This window comes from Octopus sinensis, linkage group LG3 (assembly GCF_006345805.1).
Source record: "Octopus sinensis linkage group LG3, ASM634580v1, whole genome shotgun sequence".
Classification (NCBI taxonomy): domain Eukaryota; kingdom Metazoa; phylum Mollusca; class Cephalopoda; order Octopoda; family Octopodidae; genus Octopus; species Octopus sinensis.
The window spans coordinates 136,596,951-136,618,781 of record NC_042999.1 but is presented as its reverse complement, the minus strand read 5'-3'; the positions used below and the strand labels follow the sequence as shown (position 1 = coordinate 136,618,781).

General features: G+C 34.6%; 1 protein-coding gene across 1 annotated transcript in view; it reads right to left on the bottom strand.

The window, feature by feature from the left end:
• LOC115209257 (neurexin-4) overlaps positions 1-21,831 on the bottom strand; it is a 586,511-nt gene that overhangs the window by 365,167 nt on the left and 199,513 nt on the right. The window contains exon 2 of the mRNA XM_029777551.2: positions 4,130-4,356. Within this exon, the coding sequence (XP_029633411.1) occupies positions 4,130-4,211 (82 nt within the window). The 5' untranslated portion in view covers positions 4,212-4,356. The remainder of the gene's footprint in view (positions 1-4,129; positions 4,357-21,831) is intronic.

Sequence of the window (21,831 nt, the reverse complement as noted above, 5' to 3'; positions counted from 1 at the left end):
ATGAATAGTGACTTCTTATGGATTAAGCTTCTACTGTATTAAATGAGACGGTAGGCAACTAGTCCTATGTACTTAACCACATATCAGGAACTAAACAAGGCCAAACAATGATAGGCAATGAATAGGAACGGAACTCTGTTACATTGCAATAAAATATTAAAAAGCCCTCCAAGTATTTATAACTACAACACAAATGGGAACCCATTAGCAAGAAATTGCATGTTGAATAGGTCCACTCTTTGTTAAAACTCAACACTGAATTTGCTGATGAAGACAAGTATCAGAATTTCAAAAAGAATTCATGAGAATTAACTAATTGGAGTCTAAGGCGATGTTTAAATGAAGATTTTTATTTGCTTCATATTGGCATCCACACAATAATTTCAGAAACAGTGACTTGTCTTGTGGGGTCATTAGATCAGCTAATCTAGAGATTGGTGGTGTTACTTTCAGGGTTATTACTATGGAGAATCAAAGAACTGAAAATTAAAGATACTTGCAACTAACATGTAATCAGGAAATGAAGAAGAAATAAAATATTTATTTAAAAATAAATAAATAAAATTTATTTCTGAAATTAAGCACGTAAAAATGAGAAGCACGTGAGATTATTGTTCTAGAAAGTATAAGAAAAAGGTTTTAGAAAAGAATTAATGGCATTTGTTGATAGAAAACCAATGAGACTCCCACCCACGAAGTTCGTCATCAACACGATTTGGGTCAAAAGCAACTGCCAAGAATGCTCTTCAATTCTTTCTCCTGTAACAACCTTTAACTTACGACATTGGTTGTCTTTTTTTCTCTTCTTTTATTCTTTGCTAAATATAATCTCATTAAAATGTTTCTAACCTAGTGTGAGGCTAGTGAAATTGACTTTTTAATTAATTTTTAAAAATTGCCATTAATTTTTTTTCAATCATTTATTTTTTTCTTTCTCAGAAACACTCGTGGGATTGTCTACATCTTTTGGTTATATTTTTATTTTTGTAAGTGCTTAAGAAAATACTCAAAATAAATAAAATAATTAGAAGTTGATTAACAACAAGGGGAAAAACAGTACGATAATAAAACTTCATTGATTTGAAATTTGTAAAGAAATAAGCTATGATTGCTAACAATGAAAATATATTTCTTGTCAGAATTTTCTTCAGATGAGAGCATTTATGGTGAACTGGCTCCATTTATATTAACCAAGTTCAATATATAGGAAAGAATCGTAGGCAATCTTTGGCTTTATGTACATATATCTGTGGAACTGATGTTGTAATTGTTTAGAGGTTGGTTTATTTTTGTGACAATCCTTCCTATTAAGTTGTTGACAACACAATCAATTTGTAATAACTTTTCCTATCCAAACCCAGTAACTACATGCAGGTCAGGTCTTAGGAGGTGCGGAGCCCATTTGGGTGAGGTGAAGGGGGGAATTTCCAAGGGAAAAATTATTTGCAGCATATTAGGTGATTAGTTGGTAGCACAAGAAAAAAAAAACATCTTCATGAAATGTCGCAGAATAGGATGTGGCCTCCTTAGGTGCGGGGCCCGATTGGGAGCAATCGGTTCAATTGGCTTAAGGCTGTCCCTGATTACATGTTACTTCGAGTTCAATGGTTAAAAACGAATTATTTTCACGTTCCCTCGAAGATACTCGATTCTTATGATGTATTTGTAGACCTTTCACAGTTATTTTAACAATCGTGTCATTAAATTAAAATTTTAAAGTGTCGTTCTTAGAAAAGTTAAATATTTTAATAAATAAGATACTAACAGGTTATTACATATATTATTTAGTAAGTGACATTTAAGCATTCACATATTCCTTGCGCTTACCCAAGTCCATTTTCATATTTTTCTGGGCTGTTTCCTTTTGTTTTTTTCCTATCAATCCGGCGGGAGTGTAGGATAAAAATCCCATAGGCTCCGGATCCCGTCCTGCGAGTATATGTACCTAAAACCAAAGATCTCTCCTACAATTCCTGACTCTTGCAATAAAATATTTGGAAAAGTTAACCGTCATGCAAAAGTCTTTGTAATTGTTTTGTCTGTTAGATCAATTTAAGGTTATGGTGAGCCAACGAAAGAGACATTATGTGGTCGCTCAAATTGTTTCCTCAAAAGCGAAACCCTGAGCGCAGTAGTTCTTGAACAGTGTGTTAGGGTATGTAAGTGAGGCGCTGATTTTAAATAAATATCATTTAAAGCTTTGGGAAATCCATACTAATGCTCGAGCAACATGAAAGACATGTTATAATCTTATTATACGCTTGATTATTACTAAAAACCAAGAGATAGTTTTGGCTTTTTTTTCCCAAATTTTCAACTTTAGAATAGTTTTAAAACTTTACAAACGAAATGCGCAAGCAAACTACTCTGCCGTCTTAAAAAAGGAAAGACCATATTGTATAATGGAATTCTAGATGCAATGCACTGAGCAAAAAGATGGGAAGGGCACGGAAGGAATTCATCAGATCAAAAGTCTGGTCGATTAGAGCTGACCTGGGGTAAAACTAACAAAAACAACGTAAAATCATTGCCTATTTTCATTAATCCTTGATCCTGGAAAACGTTCCATTCATGACTATCCCGTCATTCTAGGAGTATATAAAATTACATTAGAATGTCATTCGTGTTAAAGATGTAGATCTAATATGACTACTTTTTTCAAGTAGGTCGAACGGGTATGTAAGGAAGTCCCAAGTTGACTTGCATACTGAGTTGAAGTTAAAGGTGACCAGAAAAAAGTTACTATTATATCGAGAAAACCAGTCTCACTTCATCGAAATAACTATAAATAATAAGTTAAACTAATGAAGCAAATATTAATATTAAGTCCAGCGAAGGTAAAGTATACACACGCGGTGGTTAAGGTTACGCCGAAAACAAGTGGTGTGCGTATTCTTGACTTCCGTCATAAAGTCCTAAAATATTTTGACACTCATCCCGCCGTTAATTAACTAACACAATGCCAACACAATTTATATGACGCATTATGTGTTAGCGAAAAATATATTAAATCTTGTTTAGTATCTTGAGTAAGAAACAAGAACATTAAATCAATCGGTTATTTTTTAAAACTTTCCCGTGACTTTTCCAAAGTTTTCTGTGACCATTATTTCCTGTGACATTTTCTCTTGGATTTATTTTAAAGACGTCTGTTTCCAACTAAAATTAATACGAACTTAGCTTATCAAACTTAAAAATTATAGCGGACAAAAAAAGTGATTATTTATTAATCATCAATGTCAGATATTTAGACAAACACATTCACTTATAATTCTCATTTTCCCTACACTATTATTGAGTATTATTTCTCTAGACATTATTTCAACACTTAAGAGTCTATTAAAATATGAAATTATACCAGAAATCACTAGTACTTATTTTATATTTAAAATGACACCGGAGGGAATTAAATGTGATAATTAGATACAAATGTCTCGCGAAAACAATATTATTTATATATAAAACTGAGAAAATATCAATTTTCTTGATATGATTAACATTCAAAAGCAGAAGGAAATTACTTTTATGATTGAATATAAATAGAGACTTAGTTTAGATACAAAGTCAAATTTTGAATATTCTTATGATTTATTCCACGAGGCAAGATAGAAAGAAACTGATTACATAAGTTAATAAAGGGACTTCTATAAATGATTAAAATATACGTTCCAAATATTTGACCTAATTTCACGAGGTCTAAGATCGGTGAGACATTAAAATTGTTGTGCTGAAGTGTACCTGTTGCTTATACGATTAACAGGATTTGATAAAATTCAGAATGGGTTTTTCTATACTTCAACAACACTAGATTAAATTTTTTTTAAATATATGTTTGTCTTTTTGATAGCTTCTGTCAATAAAAACCATTGGTCAGCCATTATGCTAGAGATAAAGTAGCAATGGAAAATGAAATGCCGGAAATGCAAACATTTCAAAAAAAAAAACATATTCAAATTATTTCTTTAAAACTAAAAAAGATAAATCGGATTTTTTTTCTGACAAAACCTCGTCAAAAAATACAAAACGATAATGATATACATAAATATACAAACACGATGATTAAACACTTTCGATATTCAAGTGAAGTTTAATATAGGTGAATGTATTTTAAAAAAGTAAAAGAACTTACTTAGATTGGCCGAACATTTTGTATATTCGTTTATCCATAGAAACAAGAAAATTGACAAGAGTAATCGGTGAGTTTTGGCCATGGCCAAACTTCTTTGGTAATTTTTCTACCTGATTTGAGATACAGTGTTAAGTGCGAGTTACTTTCAATTAGTAGGTTATTTCCACTGCGAGAGGTGACTTGTTCCACACTTCCTGTCCTGCTGGCTACTGCTGTTGTTACCACACCTGTACAGGTAAGATAGAAAGGTATGTCAGGTGAAACGATTTGTTTACATGACTCACGGTAAGACAAAGGCGCGAACTACAGAAAAGCATATATTGAAACATAATAATATATTTACTGTATTATCTAGATTTCATTATATACATTCAAGTACGAAATTTATAAACTGAACGAAATGTCACTCTGAGTACTTATTCCAGTATGCGGAATTATATTTGTATATAATGTATATTATACGGAGAGTGTACAGCGGATACGAATTCCAGTTAAACCCCGAATTGTTTACTTTTAGATTTTTTTCGCTTTAAAATATGAAAATGCATGCAATTCTCTAGAAACTTTGGGGTTTGGGAAAATGCCTTTAAAATTTCCATACAAGTTTCCTCTGAAGGAAATAATTTATTTAGTAAATAAACCTCATCATATATAATTTCTTTACCCTTATATTTTTAATACGATACTTCATAATTATTTTATCTAGGAGCAATATCAAATCACTAATATGTGAACACTTATTATAGCCAGGCCTTGTTAAGTTACTCCTACATATTCCTAGCCATTGATTTTATATTTATATATTCCTAGCCATTGATTTTGTATTTAAAGGTGTGTCCATGAATATTTACTTAAACTGAAACGGCTATTCCATGCAGTATTTAGAGTTCATAGCACGGGTGCATGTGATTTACGTTAGCGTAACAAATTATTATTTAGTACAGTTTATTTGCCAACAGAATGTGGAGGTCCTATAAAGGACAATGTTACTGTTGTTTAAGTCCCAGGAAATTTGTTTATCAACATAGCAAAACTTAGTTTCACGGAGAACTGGGGCCATTTAAATTCAAAGGTGGGGGTTAGATAAGATTAACAGGATCTCGCCTTTATATTTCCCAGTGACAACTGTGGCCTCTAGGACATGGGGTTGCATTGCTTTCACCATCAGACTAGTACCATTGCATAGGTGAGGTGGATCCACTTGCCTAAGCCGCCTTTCTAAGTGTTAAATTGTGAGGTGGCATCCCATATGGCCATAGAGAGTTCAGGAACTCATTTGGAAAAACTACAGCTTGGTCCTGATCAATGACAGTGTGAAAGACTGTTCTTGTCCTAGCAACAAGCAAGTGATGTCAATTGATTTTGTTGACAGCATCATTATGTGGAGCTAAGATGGCTTGCTCACATAGCCATTGACTGTTGCTAAAGTTTTGTGCAATGTTTGGAAACGTGCATTTTGAGATCATTGACAGTTGGTTCCATCTCGCCACAGGGTAGCTTGTGTTACTGCATTTAGTGGACATAAGGCAGTTGCCCACTCACTATGTTCAAAAGCTGGTATGAAAACAGCCTGATGGTTTGATCACCAAATAATTGGGTCCTTTTGTTAACTGTCAGGTGCAGTTTGGTCACTTGCCTCTGCAGATAGGATTGCTTGAGACAGGCCTTTAGTTCATCTGCCTTTGTACCTTTTTTGGATCACAGGAAGGGTTTGTCTGAAATCCCCAGCCAAAACTACAGTGACACCACCCACAAGAATGTCCTTTCCTCTCAAATATCTTTAAAATTTATGAAGTTTATTGTATAAATTGAAAGTTATTCTACAGTGTATATTGGCTAAAGGAACAAATGAATGAATGATTTATATCAATGTAGTAAGAGTTTTCACTGGGCGTATGTCCGTATAAAGACCTTTCATTATTTAGAAACCTTACTGTTTCTTTTTCTTCTGAAAATAGCATAAGTTGTGTGTAACATCAAATTTTAAGTTTTACATTATAGTAATTCCAGTTCTTTGCAAAGGGCCCCTGTGACTGCAGGGGTTGCAGGGGCTTAGTGCCAGCCCTGCTGTAAACAAATTTATGGTTTAGGGTTACAGTCAGGGTTAGTATTTAGCAAGTATGGTGTTACTGTAAATATTTACCAAATTTTTATCCAGTCACAATTATGTTTATCAGTAACCAACCTTTGTGTGAAAGTGTTGGTGTGAATGCATGTGACAGAACCGTACACAGAAATTTTGTTCTTACAAACCTTGCTGTCAATTCATTAGATTAATCCCAACAAAATACTACAAGTTTAGTCACTGGCTTAGCACCTATGTTTATGTTCTTCATTCCAAAATAATAAAAACTTTAATATACTTCCAAAATGGGACTTCGTCCATGTGTATGTGCAGGCGTGTGTGTGTGTGTGGAGGGTGTTAGTGTGCGAGAAAAACATTTACAGAAATGTACTCATAAAATTTCTATTAAAATAAGTTATCTTTATATGCCATGTTTGCAATTCTCCATATAAATGATAGCAGAGTGTGTATCAGATGAAATTAAAAGCCTGGTTCAGTGACAGATCAATCAAGTTAGTAAAGTTTTAATGTTTTTGGTAACAACATATTCTCTCTTCTAATTAGATATCGAAAAACACAGAAAATGCCACCCTCTCTTTTGCAAGAGAAAAGTTTAAAATTATAAATTTGGTGAGAGCGGGGGAATTGAAAATTTTGAAAACATGGTTTTTTGCATATTCTGAATCTCTCATCGAAAACATAGGAATGCATTGAAAAAAGAAATTGGAAGGGTTGTAAGGGGTGGGGGCTTCAGCCCTCTATATGGGTAAGGGCCAAAATTTGACCCTCTAGAACCTTCCCCAAGTAATGGAAAACCTTCATGCCAAATTTGGTACAAATTGATCCAGCAGTTTGGCCATACATAGAGGATACACATACAGGCGGTGAATTTTATATATATAAATATATTATATGGTGAGTGAATTTTATCATAATTGTGTGTTTATTACAGCCAAAATAAATTTGCCAGCAAAATCTTATAAAATGACAATGGCCAAAAAGATATACATCTATCTTGTTCAAACTACAGTTTAGCCCTCCTCTCCTTACATTGTTATTTCTTTATAACTTCCTTAATAATTGTTTCTAATTTTGGAACTAGGCCAGTAATTTTTGAGAAGAGGCAAGTTCTTGATTGATACTTATTTTATTGGCCCTGAAAGGATGAAAGACAAAGTTGACTTTGGCAGGATATGAACTTGGAATGTTAAAGAGTTGGAAGAATTACAACTAAGCATTCCTGCTCAGCTAGGTCTAGCTCCCTAGCTTTCTGTCAGTTACGATGAGGAGTTTTCCTGTTTATTCGATTAATGAAATAGTCTGTTCGTGAAATTAACATGCAAGTGGCTGGATGAAATTCTTTTGTAAACTTGAAATTTCATTTTTATTCAAAAAGAAAAAGTTCATATGTAACTTTTTCTCCTTTCTCTTCATCAACATAATCGTCATCTACAGAAATTATGAGGAAATAAAAAGTTAGTGGTGGATGGTATGTCAAACTGTAGTTATGCTTGTTCCAGTAATACATGCACTTATGCATATTGAAAGAACATAACGAGAGATAAATTTTTGTTGAAGAAAAGGCGTAGTACCTGTGGCCTTTGTACATATGCTTAGGTTGAGAGGGGCATTGAGGTGAGTGATTAAATTAAATTACTTCAAATTCCTGACCATAATGAAAATACCACCTGTGTGGAATCTTCCAGTAAGATGCTGTTCTAGGGATACATACTTTAGTAAAGTTTTTGGAACAGGATCTTAAGGATGATGATTGTAAGGTAGGCTGGATGGTGGTGCTGATAAACAGCAATTAGTTCTAAGGAGCAGAAATTGTTGTTGTCACAGAAGAGACACTGGAAGGATACAGCAATTACATCTGTGGACCAGCAATTATGGAATGAGTTTTTTACTAAACATTTGTTGCTGTGTATCAGTTGACTATCCCAAATATGGGATTAATATTTTTCAGGAGGCCCACTTCTGTTTTCTATAGAGTTAGTAGCTGTTGAAAGTTGGAATCGTTTCCAGTCCAGGAATGATAGATTATCTTTCAGGTATTGTTGATACTTGCTTCCCAACCACATGGTTCAGTCTGACTGCATGAAACCTTGGGCAACTGTCTTCTATTATAGCCTTGGGCCAACCAAATCTTGTGAGTGAATTTGGTTGACAGAAACTGTAAAAAGCCTGCTATGTGTGTGTGTCCCACTAGTGCTTGACATCCACTGTTGGTGTGTTTATGTTTCTGTAACTTAGTGGTTCAGCAAAAGAGACCGATAAAATAAGTATCAGGCTTAACAAAAGAATAAATAATGGTGCAGGAGTGGCTGTGAGATAAGTAGCTTGCTAACCAACCACATGGTTCCGGGTTCAGTCCCACTGCGTGGTATCTTGGGCAAGTATCTTCTGCTATAGCCCCAGGCTGACCAATGCCTTGTGAGTGGATTTGGTAGATGGAAACTGAAAGAAGCCTGTCGTATATATGTGTATATATATATATATATATATATATATATGTGTGTGTGTATGTGTTTGTGTGCCTGTGTTTGTCCCCCTAGCATTGTTTACGTCCCCGTCACTTAGCAGTTCGGCAAAAGAGACTGATAGAATAAGTACTGGGCTTACAAAGAATAAGTCCCGGGGTCGATTTGCTTGACTAAAAATTCTTCAGAGCAGTGCCCCAGCATGGCCACAGTTTAATGACTGAAATAAATAAAGATAAAAGATATATACCATGTTTAAAGCATCTGACTGCAGAAACTAAGTCAAACCTGATTGGAACTTGGTGCAGCTTTTCTGCTTGCCAGCTCTGGGCAAACTGTTCAACTCATGCCAGCATGGGAAACTGATGTTAAAAAAGGAGGAGGAGATGTGTGTTTAGTTGTTATGAGAGACTATCAATAATTAGGAGATGTAAAACATTTTTCTAGCTACCTGACGTGCCAAATTCACTACCCTTTATAGATACATAAAAAAGGAATTGCATTTCTCTCAATACTACTCGCTTCTCAGTAAAAGGGTCTTATCTTGCAAGTCGCATAGTGATCTCACCAATGCTGGTGTTGTGAAAAAAGTACTCAATACTCTCTGTAAAGTGGTTGGCATTAGGAAAGGCACCAAGCTGTAGAAACCATACCAAAACAGTCAGTCTAGTTTGGTGCAGTCTTCTGACTTGCTAGTTCCTGTCAAACCATCCAAGCCATGCCAGCATGGAAAACAAATGTTAAATGATGATGAAGATGACGATGATATATACATATATACAATGAGTTTCTTTCAGTTTCTGTTTACCAAATCCACCTGCAAAGCTTTAGACAATCTGGGGGCTGTAGTGAAAGACATTTGCCTAAGTCACCATGCAGTAGGACTGAACCCAAGATCACCCACATGGTTAGGAAACAAGATTCTTACCATACAGCTATGCCTACACCATGGACTTTTCCAGGGTTGTTTTTTTTAATTGTTTATTTTCTGTTGTTGTTGTTGTTGTTGTTAAGGTCATACCACTTCAAAATCAAATGAAAACTAACTTGGACAGTTTGCTTAACTTTCATCTTCAAATATATGGTTTCAATGAAAAGTCTATGTCTTTCTGTTCCTAATGGAAAATTTATTTAATCTAACATTCAGTCAGATTTTTATGACATGGTTATTAGATGATAAAGGTTATAACTGCTGTTTGATCTGCTACTTGAAAGCTTATATGTTCAACATAATTTGTTAGTATAATTGTAATATTTAAAGCTGGTTAGCTTTTAAAAAAAAAATCCTGATTTTAGGTTTTAAGCATTTTCTTTGTAGATTGTTGGGTTTATACTAATCTTTACATATGAGCAACTAAAAGAAACTTTCCCTCATTGCTTTGATATTTGATGTTGATAATAACTGGCAAGAGGTAAGAAATATGAAACAAACTTTGGACATATTTCTCTAAACTGACTGTTTATTGTTAACATCAAAAGGGTAGAATATTAGACATAACAAGCACCAATTTTAGGCAGAAAGACACAAGCCTACTGCTGGGATTTGAACCACATCTCTATAGTTTACTAGCTGGCAGCATTACTAATTATATCTTTCATCATTTGCCATTCTGTCTCTCAAAATTAGATGCTATAAATTGTTTCTGCTCTTTTAACTGCTCTTTTAACTATGCTCTTTTATCTCCACAAGCTAATTGAATTGACTATTTTACTAATGTCCAACATACAATGCTTGTAAATATAGGATATTAACAACTTTTATTGTCTTAATGTGCAGAACAATATGTATCATTTGTAAACATATATGTAACAAATAAATAACTGTTTATTTACTCTTTCAACAAAGAATTGCCTCATGAATCAAGTTATGACTTTAGCTTGTAAGATTTTAATGTAGAATTAGTAGAACAGTCTACCCTACTGATGCTAAGAGACTATGAAATTTCTTGAGACAAAACAGAGAAACAATTTATTCTACTTAAGGTGTTGGCTTAGTAGATACTCTCTAACTGATAATGAAGTCTCATGGTTAAGAAGTTTGTTTTGAAACTACATGGTTTCAAGTTCAAAACCACTATGCTGCACATTCAGCAAATGTCTTTTGGATCAACCAAAGTCTTGTGAGTTAAATTTTGTTGAAGGAAACTGTGTGGAAGCTTATCAGACGGTACATTTTTTTTTCTGGTTTATAGGCTTAATCTATCTCCTCATTTACATCACCACTTAAGCTTTTGATGTTCATTCTGTTGGAAACATTTGGGCCAGGATCCTCTCCTGAAAATAATTCACTTCAGGTTTAAAAGCCTGATAAAAGTCATTGGCATTGTGTTTTCTTCTTTGAGTAGATCGTAATTTTTTGTTTTAATTGGGATCAATCACAACCAGTCTCCTACAAGTAGAAGTTGTGTTTCATAAACATTTTCTTTGTGAACATTTCTCATCCCAACTGAGGTTACTTTGTTCCACTTACAAAGCCAATATCTTTGGGTAAGACCCTAAATATAAATATCATAAACCTGCAACTTTTCCTTTTCTTTGTAAATATGAGGCCTTGTTCTATGTGAAAAATTATTATCTTACCCACAAGGTGAAATTCATATGTCTTGGATAAAAATAAATTTTAATATTAATGGATGAAATAAGGTGGCAACCTGGCAGAATTGTTAGCATGCCAGGCAAAATGCTTGGCAGCATTTTGTCCATCTTTACTTTCTGAGTTCAAATGCCACCTAGGTTGACTTTACTTTTTATCTTGAATAAAATAAGTACTAGTTGAGCACTAGGGTTGATCTAACTAATTTAGCTTCTCCCACAAAATTACTGGCCCTGTGCCAAAAATTTGAAGCCAATGTCCAAGGAGGAAATTCCCTGCTGAGAAAATTAGAATTCTCTCCACACAACTTATTTAGTTTTGTCCACTTTACAAAACTAAGCTTTGCCATTACAAATTAGCAGTAGTTTCCTTGCACTGTAGCAGTTTCAAAATAGTGAGGAAATATATATTCTGTAGCAATTTAGTACTCTACAAATTCTTTCATACAATCAGCTTATGTGCAAAAGCATAAGAAAAAAATGAACTAAATTTTGGTGTGACTATATTTAAAACAAAGGTTACACAACAAATTAGGTTTTGAAGGTACCACTCAGACTTGGGTTTTAAATAGTGATTCAATAGAATCATCATCATCATCATCGTTTATACTGGAATGGTTTTCAGTTTCCTTTTTCATCTCAGGTATATTTTCTCATGAAGCAATTTATTTACATTCTGCATACAATAAGACTACATTCTACTTATTTACAGCAATATGTAGTAACTTAAAAAACTACAAGTTTAAAAAAAATCCCTCCATCATAAATATTAAGAATTATTATTTTCAGTAGTCTCTAGAAATTCATATTTATAACAATGTAAAAGCATTTAACATTGACAAATGGGACATTGTCAGTATTTTAAAATATATTTAGTATTGTCAAAACCATATCATGTAAAACTGGCTTTCTCTCTAAACAAAGAAATACTTCAGTTTTGAACTTCTGTTAACTCTCTACAAGATTCAAATATATACCACTAAAAAAAAACATGAATCCCAGCGGATGTTGTGTAGGTTGAAAATAAATTCACACACACACATATATTTCTATATACATAAACATCAAATAGCTCACAGAGTTGTAACCTGCTATGAAATGTTCTGAAGAAGTAGCCTGTTCATTATGTTACAGTACTGTTATATTTTGGGTGTATGACAGATGATTTAACATTGCTTATGTAACTAACACAGATTATGAAACAGCTGTTAACTAATCAATAAAATGATTAGCTAACATCTCCACAAACACACCCACAGACAGAATTTCCACTCCATTTGTTGTTTTACTCTTCACATATCTGGGGCCTGCCAGTCACCTAGTAACCTACCGTTCTGGTAGACACACTAGCCAAATTGACTACATCCTCACCACAAAAAGGGAAAGATGCTGCTTATAAATGCCAAAACCTTCCCAGGCGAAGAATGTACTCCACAACATAGACTGGTAGTTAGTGACATCAGGATCAGGGCTAACTGGATGCCCAGAAGACGACCAGCATAGAGGAGAAGGGTCAGGAATCTTAAAGATCCTGCAAATGGACAGAGATTTAGAGACATATTACTCGAAGCCTTTGATGAAATAGAAGGGGATATAGCTTCACACGATGTAGAAGACAACTGGAGGTTTCTACAGGACAACCTGCTGATGGCTACTGACCAGATCTGTGGATGGTGCAAAGTCCCCTCTTGACCCAAAATAACATGGTGGTGGAACAATGTTGTTGATAGGGCTATCAGAGAAAAGAGACAGGCTTGGAAGGACTGGAAGAACAGTGGTAGCAGGGAATTGTATCAGACTGCCAGAAAGGAAGCTAGGAGGTAGGTTTATTTAGCCAGAGGAGAAGCAGATAAAAAATTTGCCAATGTTCTGCACCGTGAGGACCAAAGACCTGAGGTATTTCATGTTGCAAGACAGTGTGTGAGAGAGAATCGTGATGTTGTAAGAGAGAAATGTGTTCGCATGGATGATGGTTCACTTGCACTAAACGAGGCTGCAAAGAGAGAGGTTTGGAGATACCATTATGAAAGGTTGCTGAATAAAGAAAATGAATGAGAGAAAGAGGGACCAGCTATCTGAGTGGACAGTACCTTGGTAGATAAAGCAATTAAGAGTATGAAGATAGGGAAATCCCTTGGCCCATCAGGAATCATTGTAGAGATGCTCAAAATATCTGACAGTGTCAGCTATAGCCTAGTCACTCATATATTTAACCAGGTGACACACAAAGGAGTCATACCCAATGACTGGTGTAGCAGCACTATAGTCAACTGCTACAAAGGTAAAGGTGACATTTTAAATACAAATAATAACAGAGGTATCAAGTTGTTGGATCAGGTAATGAAGGTCACGGAGAGGGTCATAGCCCAACAAATTAGGGAGAGAGTCAGTTTAGATGAGATGCAGTTTGGGTTCATGCCAGGGAAAAGCACCACTGATGCTATATTTCTGGTAAGACAGCTGCAGGAGAAATACCTAGCCAAAAATAAACCTCTGTACCGGGCTTTTGTTGACATGGAAAAAGCCTTTGACAAGGTCCCCCAATCCCTTATCTGGTGGTCAAAGAGGAAATTAGGGATAGATGAATGGTTAGTGAAAGCTGTGCAAGCCATGTACAGGGACGCTGTCAGTAAGGTGAGGGTTGGCAACGAGTACAGTGAAGAAATCCTTAGCCCCCTCCTATTTATCATAATCCTCCAGGCTATAACAGAGGAATTCAAGACAGGATGCCCCTGGGCATCCCTCTATGCTGATAACCTTGCTCTAATTGCTGAGTCACTATCAGAACTAGAGGAGAAGTTTCAGGTGTGGAAGCAAGGATTAGAATCAAAGGGCCTTAGAGTCTACCTAGCTAAAACCAAAGTCTTAATAAGTAGGAAAGCAGGCAAACCACAAATCCCTTCAGGTAGATGACCCTGCTTGATCTATAGAAAAGGCGTAGGTAGAAACTCTATAAGATGTACCTAGTGTAAGCTATGAACACATATGAGGTGCAGCAATATCAAAGGAAGGCTAACTGGGAAGATAGTTTTTGTATGTGGCAGATGCTCAGGAGCAATAAACACTGAAAATGTGCGGAGAACAACTTTTGCCACATTCCAGGGAGAAAAACTAGAAGTAGTTGCTAGCTTCCATTACCCAGGTGACCAAGTCAGTAGTGGTGCAGGGTGTGCTGAAAGTGTAGCTGCTAGAATAAGAATAGCCTGGGCAAAGTTCAGAGAGCTCTTACCTCTGCTGGTGACAAAGGGCCTCTTGCTCAGAGTAAAAGGTAGACTGTATGACACATGTGTATGAACAGCCATGCTACATGGCAGTGAAACATGGGCCGTGACTGCTGAGGACATGTGTAAGCTTGCAAGGAATGAAGCCAGTGTGATCCGATGGATGTGTAATGTCAGTGTGCATACTCAACAGTGTAAGTACCTTGAGAGAAAAGTTGGACCTAAGAAGCATCAGATGGTGGTGTGTTTATGTCCCCGTAGCTTAGTGGTTTGGCAAAAGAGACCGATAGAATAAGTACTAGGCTTCCAAAGAATAAGTACTGGGCTCGACTAAAGGCGGTGCTCCAGCATGGCCACAGTCAAATGACTGACATAAGTAAAAGTGAAAGAGAAATATATCTATATATATGTATACACATATATATGTAAATAAAAATCTTCTAAAATTGGAATTAAGTGGTACTCACCAAGGAATTTACTAAATTATCATAAATGTATTAAATTGTCCTTTGGATGCCTAAATTACAACAGACCACACATTTGTTCTTTGAGTGACATGTATATCTTTCTGTATAAAGCATTGAATGTAAATCTAAAAAGCCAACTCCCTATTTCCTGACACTCATAAATGTTGATTTAAGTGCATTTATAATAATGTCCTATTAAATCCTTTTAAAACATTCATTAAATCCTTTTAAAACATTCATTTTAGAGTATATATTTTCACTTAGTGTATGTATTTTTGTTCCAAACTAGTCGTTCTCATCTGGGGTCAATATGGCCCTTGAGGGTTCCTATAAGATTTTTTTTTGTTAAAATTATCTGCAATAAACTGGTCATACTTCTGCAATACAGAATATTTCAATAATTATTTCTATACAATTCCTAATAATATTTAATTGTAAAAATATGTGATTTTCTTAAACATCAAACAGCTAGGAGGGTCCACCTAAGTAAAATAGGAATAAAAGAGTCCATAGGTAAAAAATGGTTGAGAAACACTAGTCTAAACAGTAGAGCTTTTGTTAAATTATTGCAATATCAACTCTGTTGTCATTTTTGGGGATGTTGTGTATCCCTTGATCACTAGTATTCTAGAATTCCATAGAAAGTATGTTTTCATCATGTTAGGGTTACCGTTGGTAGCATTATGTGTGTATGATGTATACATGTTCATCTGACACAATAAATAAGAATGTCAAAGATTCATGAGGCTTAACCCTTTAGCATTCATATTTATTCTGTCAAGTGTAATGTTTTTGTTCAAATTGGCTTTACTTAATCATGCATTATCTCACTGCTTCTAGATTTCAATGATGTGATAGTATATTTTTTAGAATGATATTATATGGTAGGTTTGAGAGGCTGAATTTTGGTCAGTTTGGACATAACAGATGTAGAATCTTTGGGCCTGATATGGCCAGTTTAAATGCTAAAGGGTTAATAGCACTTAGAAAGACAGAACATCATCAAGTTTTCAAAAGACAAGCAAGATATTTTCATGAAAATATAACAATAATACAAGGCATTTAAAACTATGGCAAGACCTAGGATTTGAACCCCATTCTCTAAGTTCTTTGGCCAGTACCACAAATGGACCATGCAATTATTACATGTATGTGCTGTTTATTGTCCAATTGACTTGCATGAGATCATGCCTCAAAGTTCGAACAAAAGTGAATGTCATTGAGGTTCTCACACACTTTTCCTCTAGCTATCAGTGGTTTGGTGCCAAGAATTTTAGCAGCAATTGAGAGCAACCAGGGAAGACATAACATACAACTCATCTTTTACCACAAGCAAGCCAGGCCAGAGCAAGATTCAGCAGACTATCATCTCTTTTGCACCAAAAAAAAAAAAACCAATGGTTGAGTAAACAGAGTTAAAGACGTTATTTCACTCTAGCTCAAAGCAAACCAGAGATGTAAGTAGATTCAGATCAGCTCATATCTTGATTTTCATTCAAGAGTAATTCGTTTTTGTGTTTAGTGTAAACCTCTAATGACTGTAGTATTGAGACACTACAGAAGTTGTTCCCTATATCTCTCTACAGCGAGTCCCTGAAAATCTGTGGTTATATATCTATGTATGCACTTTCCTTAAATATATTATAAAACATTCATGAAGTTTTATTTCTGTTTACAACACACGCATCCCAGTCTAATCCATAATAATCTTACACCAAAACCACAGTGACAATGGTGACCAACACACTTCTCGACAAAACAAAATTCAAATGCATTAATAAGCATGAAGGGAAAAAAAATTGTGGCATATTTTTAACATGTATTATGTTTGGTAAATTGCTAATACACATTTTTAGGCTCACATAACGGAGACGTAAATGGAACCCCACCTCTTTAATAATTTTTTTTTTTTCAGAATCCCACGTTTTAGGATATTGAGATTCTGATTCTGAAAAGAAATTTTCAAAAATCGCAACTTCAAAATTTCAATTCCACCCCTATTTCTTCATTCTTCACTTTTTCCGGAAACTTTTTTTGCAAAATATGAAAATTATGGAGATTATGCTTCTGAAAAAAATTGTAAGATTTTAATTTTACAAAAAAAAAAAAAATATCCCAACCACCTCCCCTCCCAATTCTATGGCCTTAGCTTTCAAGCAGGATGTCCACATGCTAGAAATAACAGCCAAATCTCTTAAAAGTGCGATAACATAATGAAAGAAATATGTAATCAATCTACTCAAAATTTTTTCAGAATCATAATCTTTATATTTTGCAAGAAAGAAAATTCAGGAAAAAGTGAAAAATTAAGAACTGGGTGTGGTGTTGAAATTTTGGAGTTGCTATTTTTGAAATTTTTTTTTCAGAATTGGAATCTCCATTGCCTAAAATGTGGGATTCTGTAAAAAAAAAATTTATAGAGGGGGAGAGTTCCATTTACATCTCCACCATGTGCATCCATTTTTATATGTGAAGAATATTTGTCTAATGTTACTATTTAGTGAAGCTAGGAAAAATTGTTGGTAGAATTCTGGTTTAAGTGTCTCATATAACACCTCATAACCTAAGTTTTTGGAATTTTCAGAAAAGTTTCGCAAATTTCTGTTCTACACATGGGAATTCATACAATTATGAAAAAACAAGTTTACCCCCACACCCATGAATCCTAAAATTTCTACTCTTTTCCAAATTTCATTTTAAATCAGAGTTTAAAATATGAAGTGAATTTTTTTCTTAAATCTAAGCAATGGTCCACCCTTGGGTGAATCATCATTCCATTGAATGTGTTTATGGGGTGAAAATTATTGCAAAACATTAATACATGTCAGAGTGACATCAAAACAAGGAAGATATTGGGTGGCTGTGAAATGTGCTAAAACAACAGCTAAACCACCCTTAAATCGCATACAAAAGAAAATTTTTTTCATATTTGTATGGATTCTCATGTGTAGAACACATTCGTAAAATTTTCTGAAAATTCCAAAAACTAAAAAATTTGTTGGGGTACTATATGGGGTGCTTAATTCATTGATCAGTTCACAAAGCTTGGGAGCTCAAAATATCTAGACAAGTATTTGTTTTTTGAGAGGAAACATATATTTTGAGTGAAGTAAAAGATTTATAATGCACAATGGAATTTAGTTGGAAATACATGCTTTTGTTGATAGTGCTAGCAAGAACTCATGTGTGAAATGGAATATCATAATTAACATTTATGGTGTGATTTGTATGAGATTCAAAATGGTAGACTGTCCTGAAAGATATTGTCACTGAATCTGAAATAAATCTTAGGTTTATAAATAGTCTTGAGGTTCCAAAAGACACTTGGTGAGATGTCTCTTTGATTGGTCAATTCAGCTCCTTGGTACAATTTCGTTAATCAATAGCAGTTTAAGTTGTTTTCCTCACTAGTCAGAAATGGTCACATGACCAGTAGTAACTTTATGTCAAAGAACGTCATGTGACTAATAACATTTCAGTGCCAAGAGAGTTGAACACAGTTGATTGGCTGCTGGTAATAACTATCATAGAACTTATTAATGTGTGTGTACATGATTGTGTGTATGTATGCATCTGAGTCAGAGAGAGAGAGAGACTGAGATACAAGAGAGTATGGAAGATCATAAGGAGTATAATGCTGCACTATTCAGAAGAAAACCATTTGTATTATTGATTTAGTTTCCTTTACTGAAAAATATTCAATACTTGATCCAGCATTGTGATTTATTCTCTCAACTCTGCTAGATCTAACAATACTTAGAGGAACTTCCTTAGAACTTTTTGATTTTTCTCAACGTTCTTTGAAATCTGTTAACTTCCGACTAGCTATTCTTCACCATCCTTACTGTGTCTCTTCTTTGATACTCTATTCAAAACGTACAATCCAAGGATTGCTATTCTATGAAATTCCATTCCCCTTTAATTAGTATTACTTTATTCTTCCTTTAATTCTTTGAGCTCATTAATTATATCTTTATCATTTATCCTGTTTTCCATACTGATTGAAAAGTTATGATTGGTATTCTATGATAGACTTGCTCAGATCATATTTCCTTATATAACAATGAGAGGATTCACAACCATTGTGATAAACTGACAAAGAAAATTTAACATATGACATAACTAATATATTTTATTATCAATGGTTAGCTTTTCTTTTGCATATAATTTCCTAGTTGCAGTTAAAAGCATACTCACTCGTACTTATACATACAACCAGCTATGTGGCTTGTTTGAGTCAATAACATTGTAATCCAATATATTTTGACCTTTGACGCAAATATTAAAAGATAATGTAAATATTTGCTTGAGATAACAGTATATGCATAGTTATTTATGCTACAGTCTAAGGGACTAGCCATCTTTTATGTTTTGTGTTATCTCTTTTTAACGGTATTCAGTTTTGGAGAGAGAGAGAGAGTGGGAGAGAGTGTGTTTGTAAATGATTGGATGTATGTGTATGCTATATTGGCAGTAATATAAAATGCTATGGATAGATCATATGTGATGATAGCAGTTGTACTTCCAAAGGTGTGTCACTCCACTTGTTAGAGCCTCATGGCTTGACAGTGAGTGATGTGTGTTCTACTGCAACATCTTAGTCCACAGCATGTTGGCACAGATCAGTATTTTGTTTAAACTTACCCTAGTACTTGACTGGTTCATTATTTTTTATCAATTACAGAAGCATAAAAGGTGAAAATTGACATTGATGAGATTTGGACTCAGAATGTAAAGAGCTGGAACAAATATTGGTTTCAAACTTTGGCACAAGGCCAGCAATTTTGGGAAAGGAATTGAGTTGATGATTACATTGACCTCAGTGCTCCACTGGTACTTATTTTATAGACTCCAAAAAGATGAAAGGCAAAATCAGCCTCAGCAGAATTTGATGTCAGACCATGAAGACAGACAAAATGCTGCTAAGCATTTTGCCTGGCATGCTGATGATTCTGCCAGCTTAGGAATAATAATAATAATAATAATAATAATAATAATTTTTTCTACTACAGGCACAAGGCTTAGCTGATCTCAGTGCTCAATAGGTACTTTATTGATCCCTAAAAAGATGAATTTGAAGCGAAATTTGAAGTCAGACCATGAAGATGGACAAAATATTGCTAAGCATTTTGCCTGGTATGCTAACAATTCTGCCAGCTTAGGAATATTAATAACAACAATAACAATACTAACAATAATAATAATAATAATTTTGGCACAAAGCCAGCAAGTTCAAAGGAGGGGATAAGTCAATTACATCAACCCTAGTGCTCAACTGGTACATATTTTATCAACCCCGAAAGGATGAAAGGCAAAGTCCACCTCGGCAGAATAATTATAATAATTATGGTAATCCTTTCTGCTGTAAGCACAAGGCCTGAAATTTTGAGGGAGGGTGTTAATCAATTACATTGACTCCAGTGTTCAACTGGTACTTACTTTATTGACCCCGAATAGATGACAGGCAAGGTTGATTTTGGAGCATAAAGACGGAAGAAATGTCTTAGTATTTTGTCTGGTATGCTAACTATTCTGCCAGCTCACTGCTTTGATAATAATAATAGTAATAATGATAATAATAATAATAATAATAATAATAATAATAATAATAATTTTTTAGAATTTCAGTACAAAGCCAACAATTTTTAGGGGAGGAATAAGTCAATTACATCAACCCTAATTCTTGACTGGTACTTATTTTATCAACCTCAAGAGGATGAAAGGTAAAGTCAACCTTGTCAGTATTTGAACTCAGAACATAAAGCCAGAAGAACTGCTGTTAAGCATTTTATCTGACACAGTTATAATTCTGCCAGCTCAATAATAACAAGATGCAGGTGTGGTTGTATGGTAAGAAGCTTGCTTCCTAATCACATGCTTCTGGGTTCAATTCCACTGCATAGCACCTTAGGCATGTGTCTTCTACTATAGCCTTGGGCTGACCAAAAACTTGTGAGTGGATTTGGTTAATGGAAACTGAAAGAATCTCATCATATGTGTATATGTGTAATCTCATCATATGTGTATATGTGTGCACTTTTGTGTCTGTATTTGTTCTCCACTACACATTGACAACTAGTGTTGGTGTGTTTATGTCCCCATAACTTAGTAGTTCAGCAAAAGAGATGAATAAGTACCAGGCTTAACAAAAAAGAAGTACTGGTGTTGATTTATTCGACTAAAACCTCTTCAAGGCAGTGCCCTAGCATGGCTACACTCTAATGACTGAAACAAGTAAAAGATGATGATGATGATGATAATTATAATTGTTTCTAATATAGGCGCAAGGCCTGAAATTTTGGGGAAGAGAGTTAGTCAATTATATCAACCCCAGTACTTAATTGTTACTTTGCTTCATCAACCCCAGAAAGAATAACAGCAAAGTTGGTGATAGGATTTGAACTCATAATGTAGCGATGTAGAATAAATACCATCAGCTACTTTATCCAACACACTAACAATTCGGACAATCCACTACCCTAGCAATAATAATTATTTCATACTATAGGCACAAGGCCTGAAGTTTTGTGGGAAGCTGCTCAACTGGTGCTTATTTTACGGATCCTAAAAGGACAAAAGGCAAAGTCAACCATGTTGGAATTTGAACTCAGAACATAAAGCCTGAATAAATGCTGTTAAGCATCTTGTCTGGTGTGCTAATGATTCTACCAACTTATTGACTTAAAATAATGGTTTCAAATTTTGGCAATAATTATGATAATTGTTTCTGATTTAGACACAAAGCCAGCAATTTTGAGGGGAGATGGTTTGTTGATATCAACAACTGCAGCATTTGAGTGGTGCATTATTTTATTGACCTTAAAAGGATGAAAAGCAAAGTTGACTTTGGCAAGTTTTCAGATGTAAAGAACTG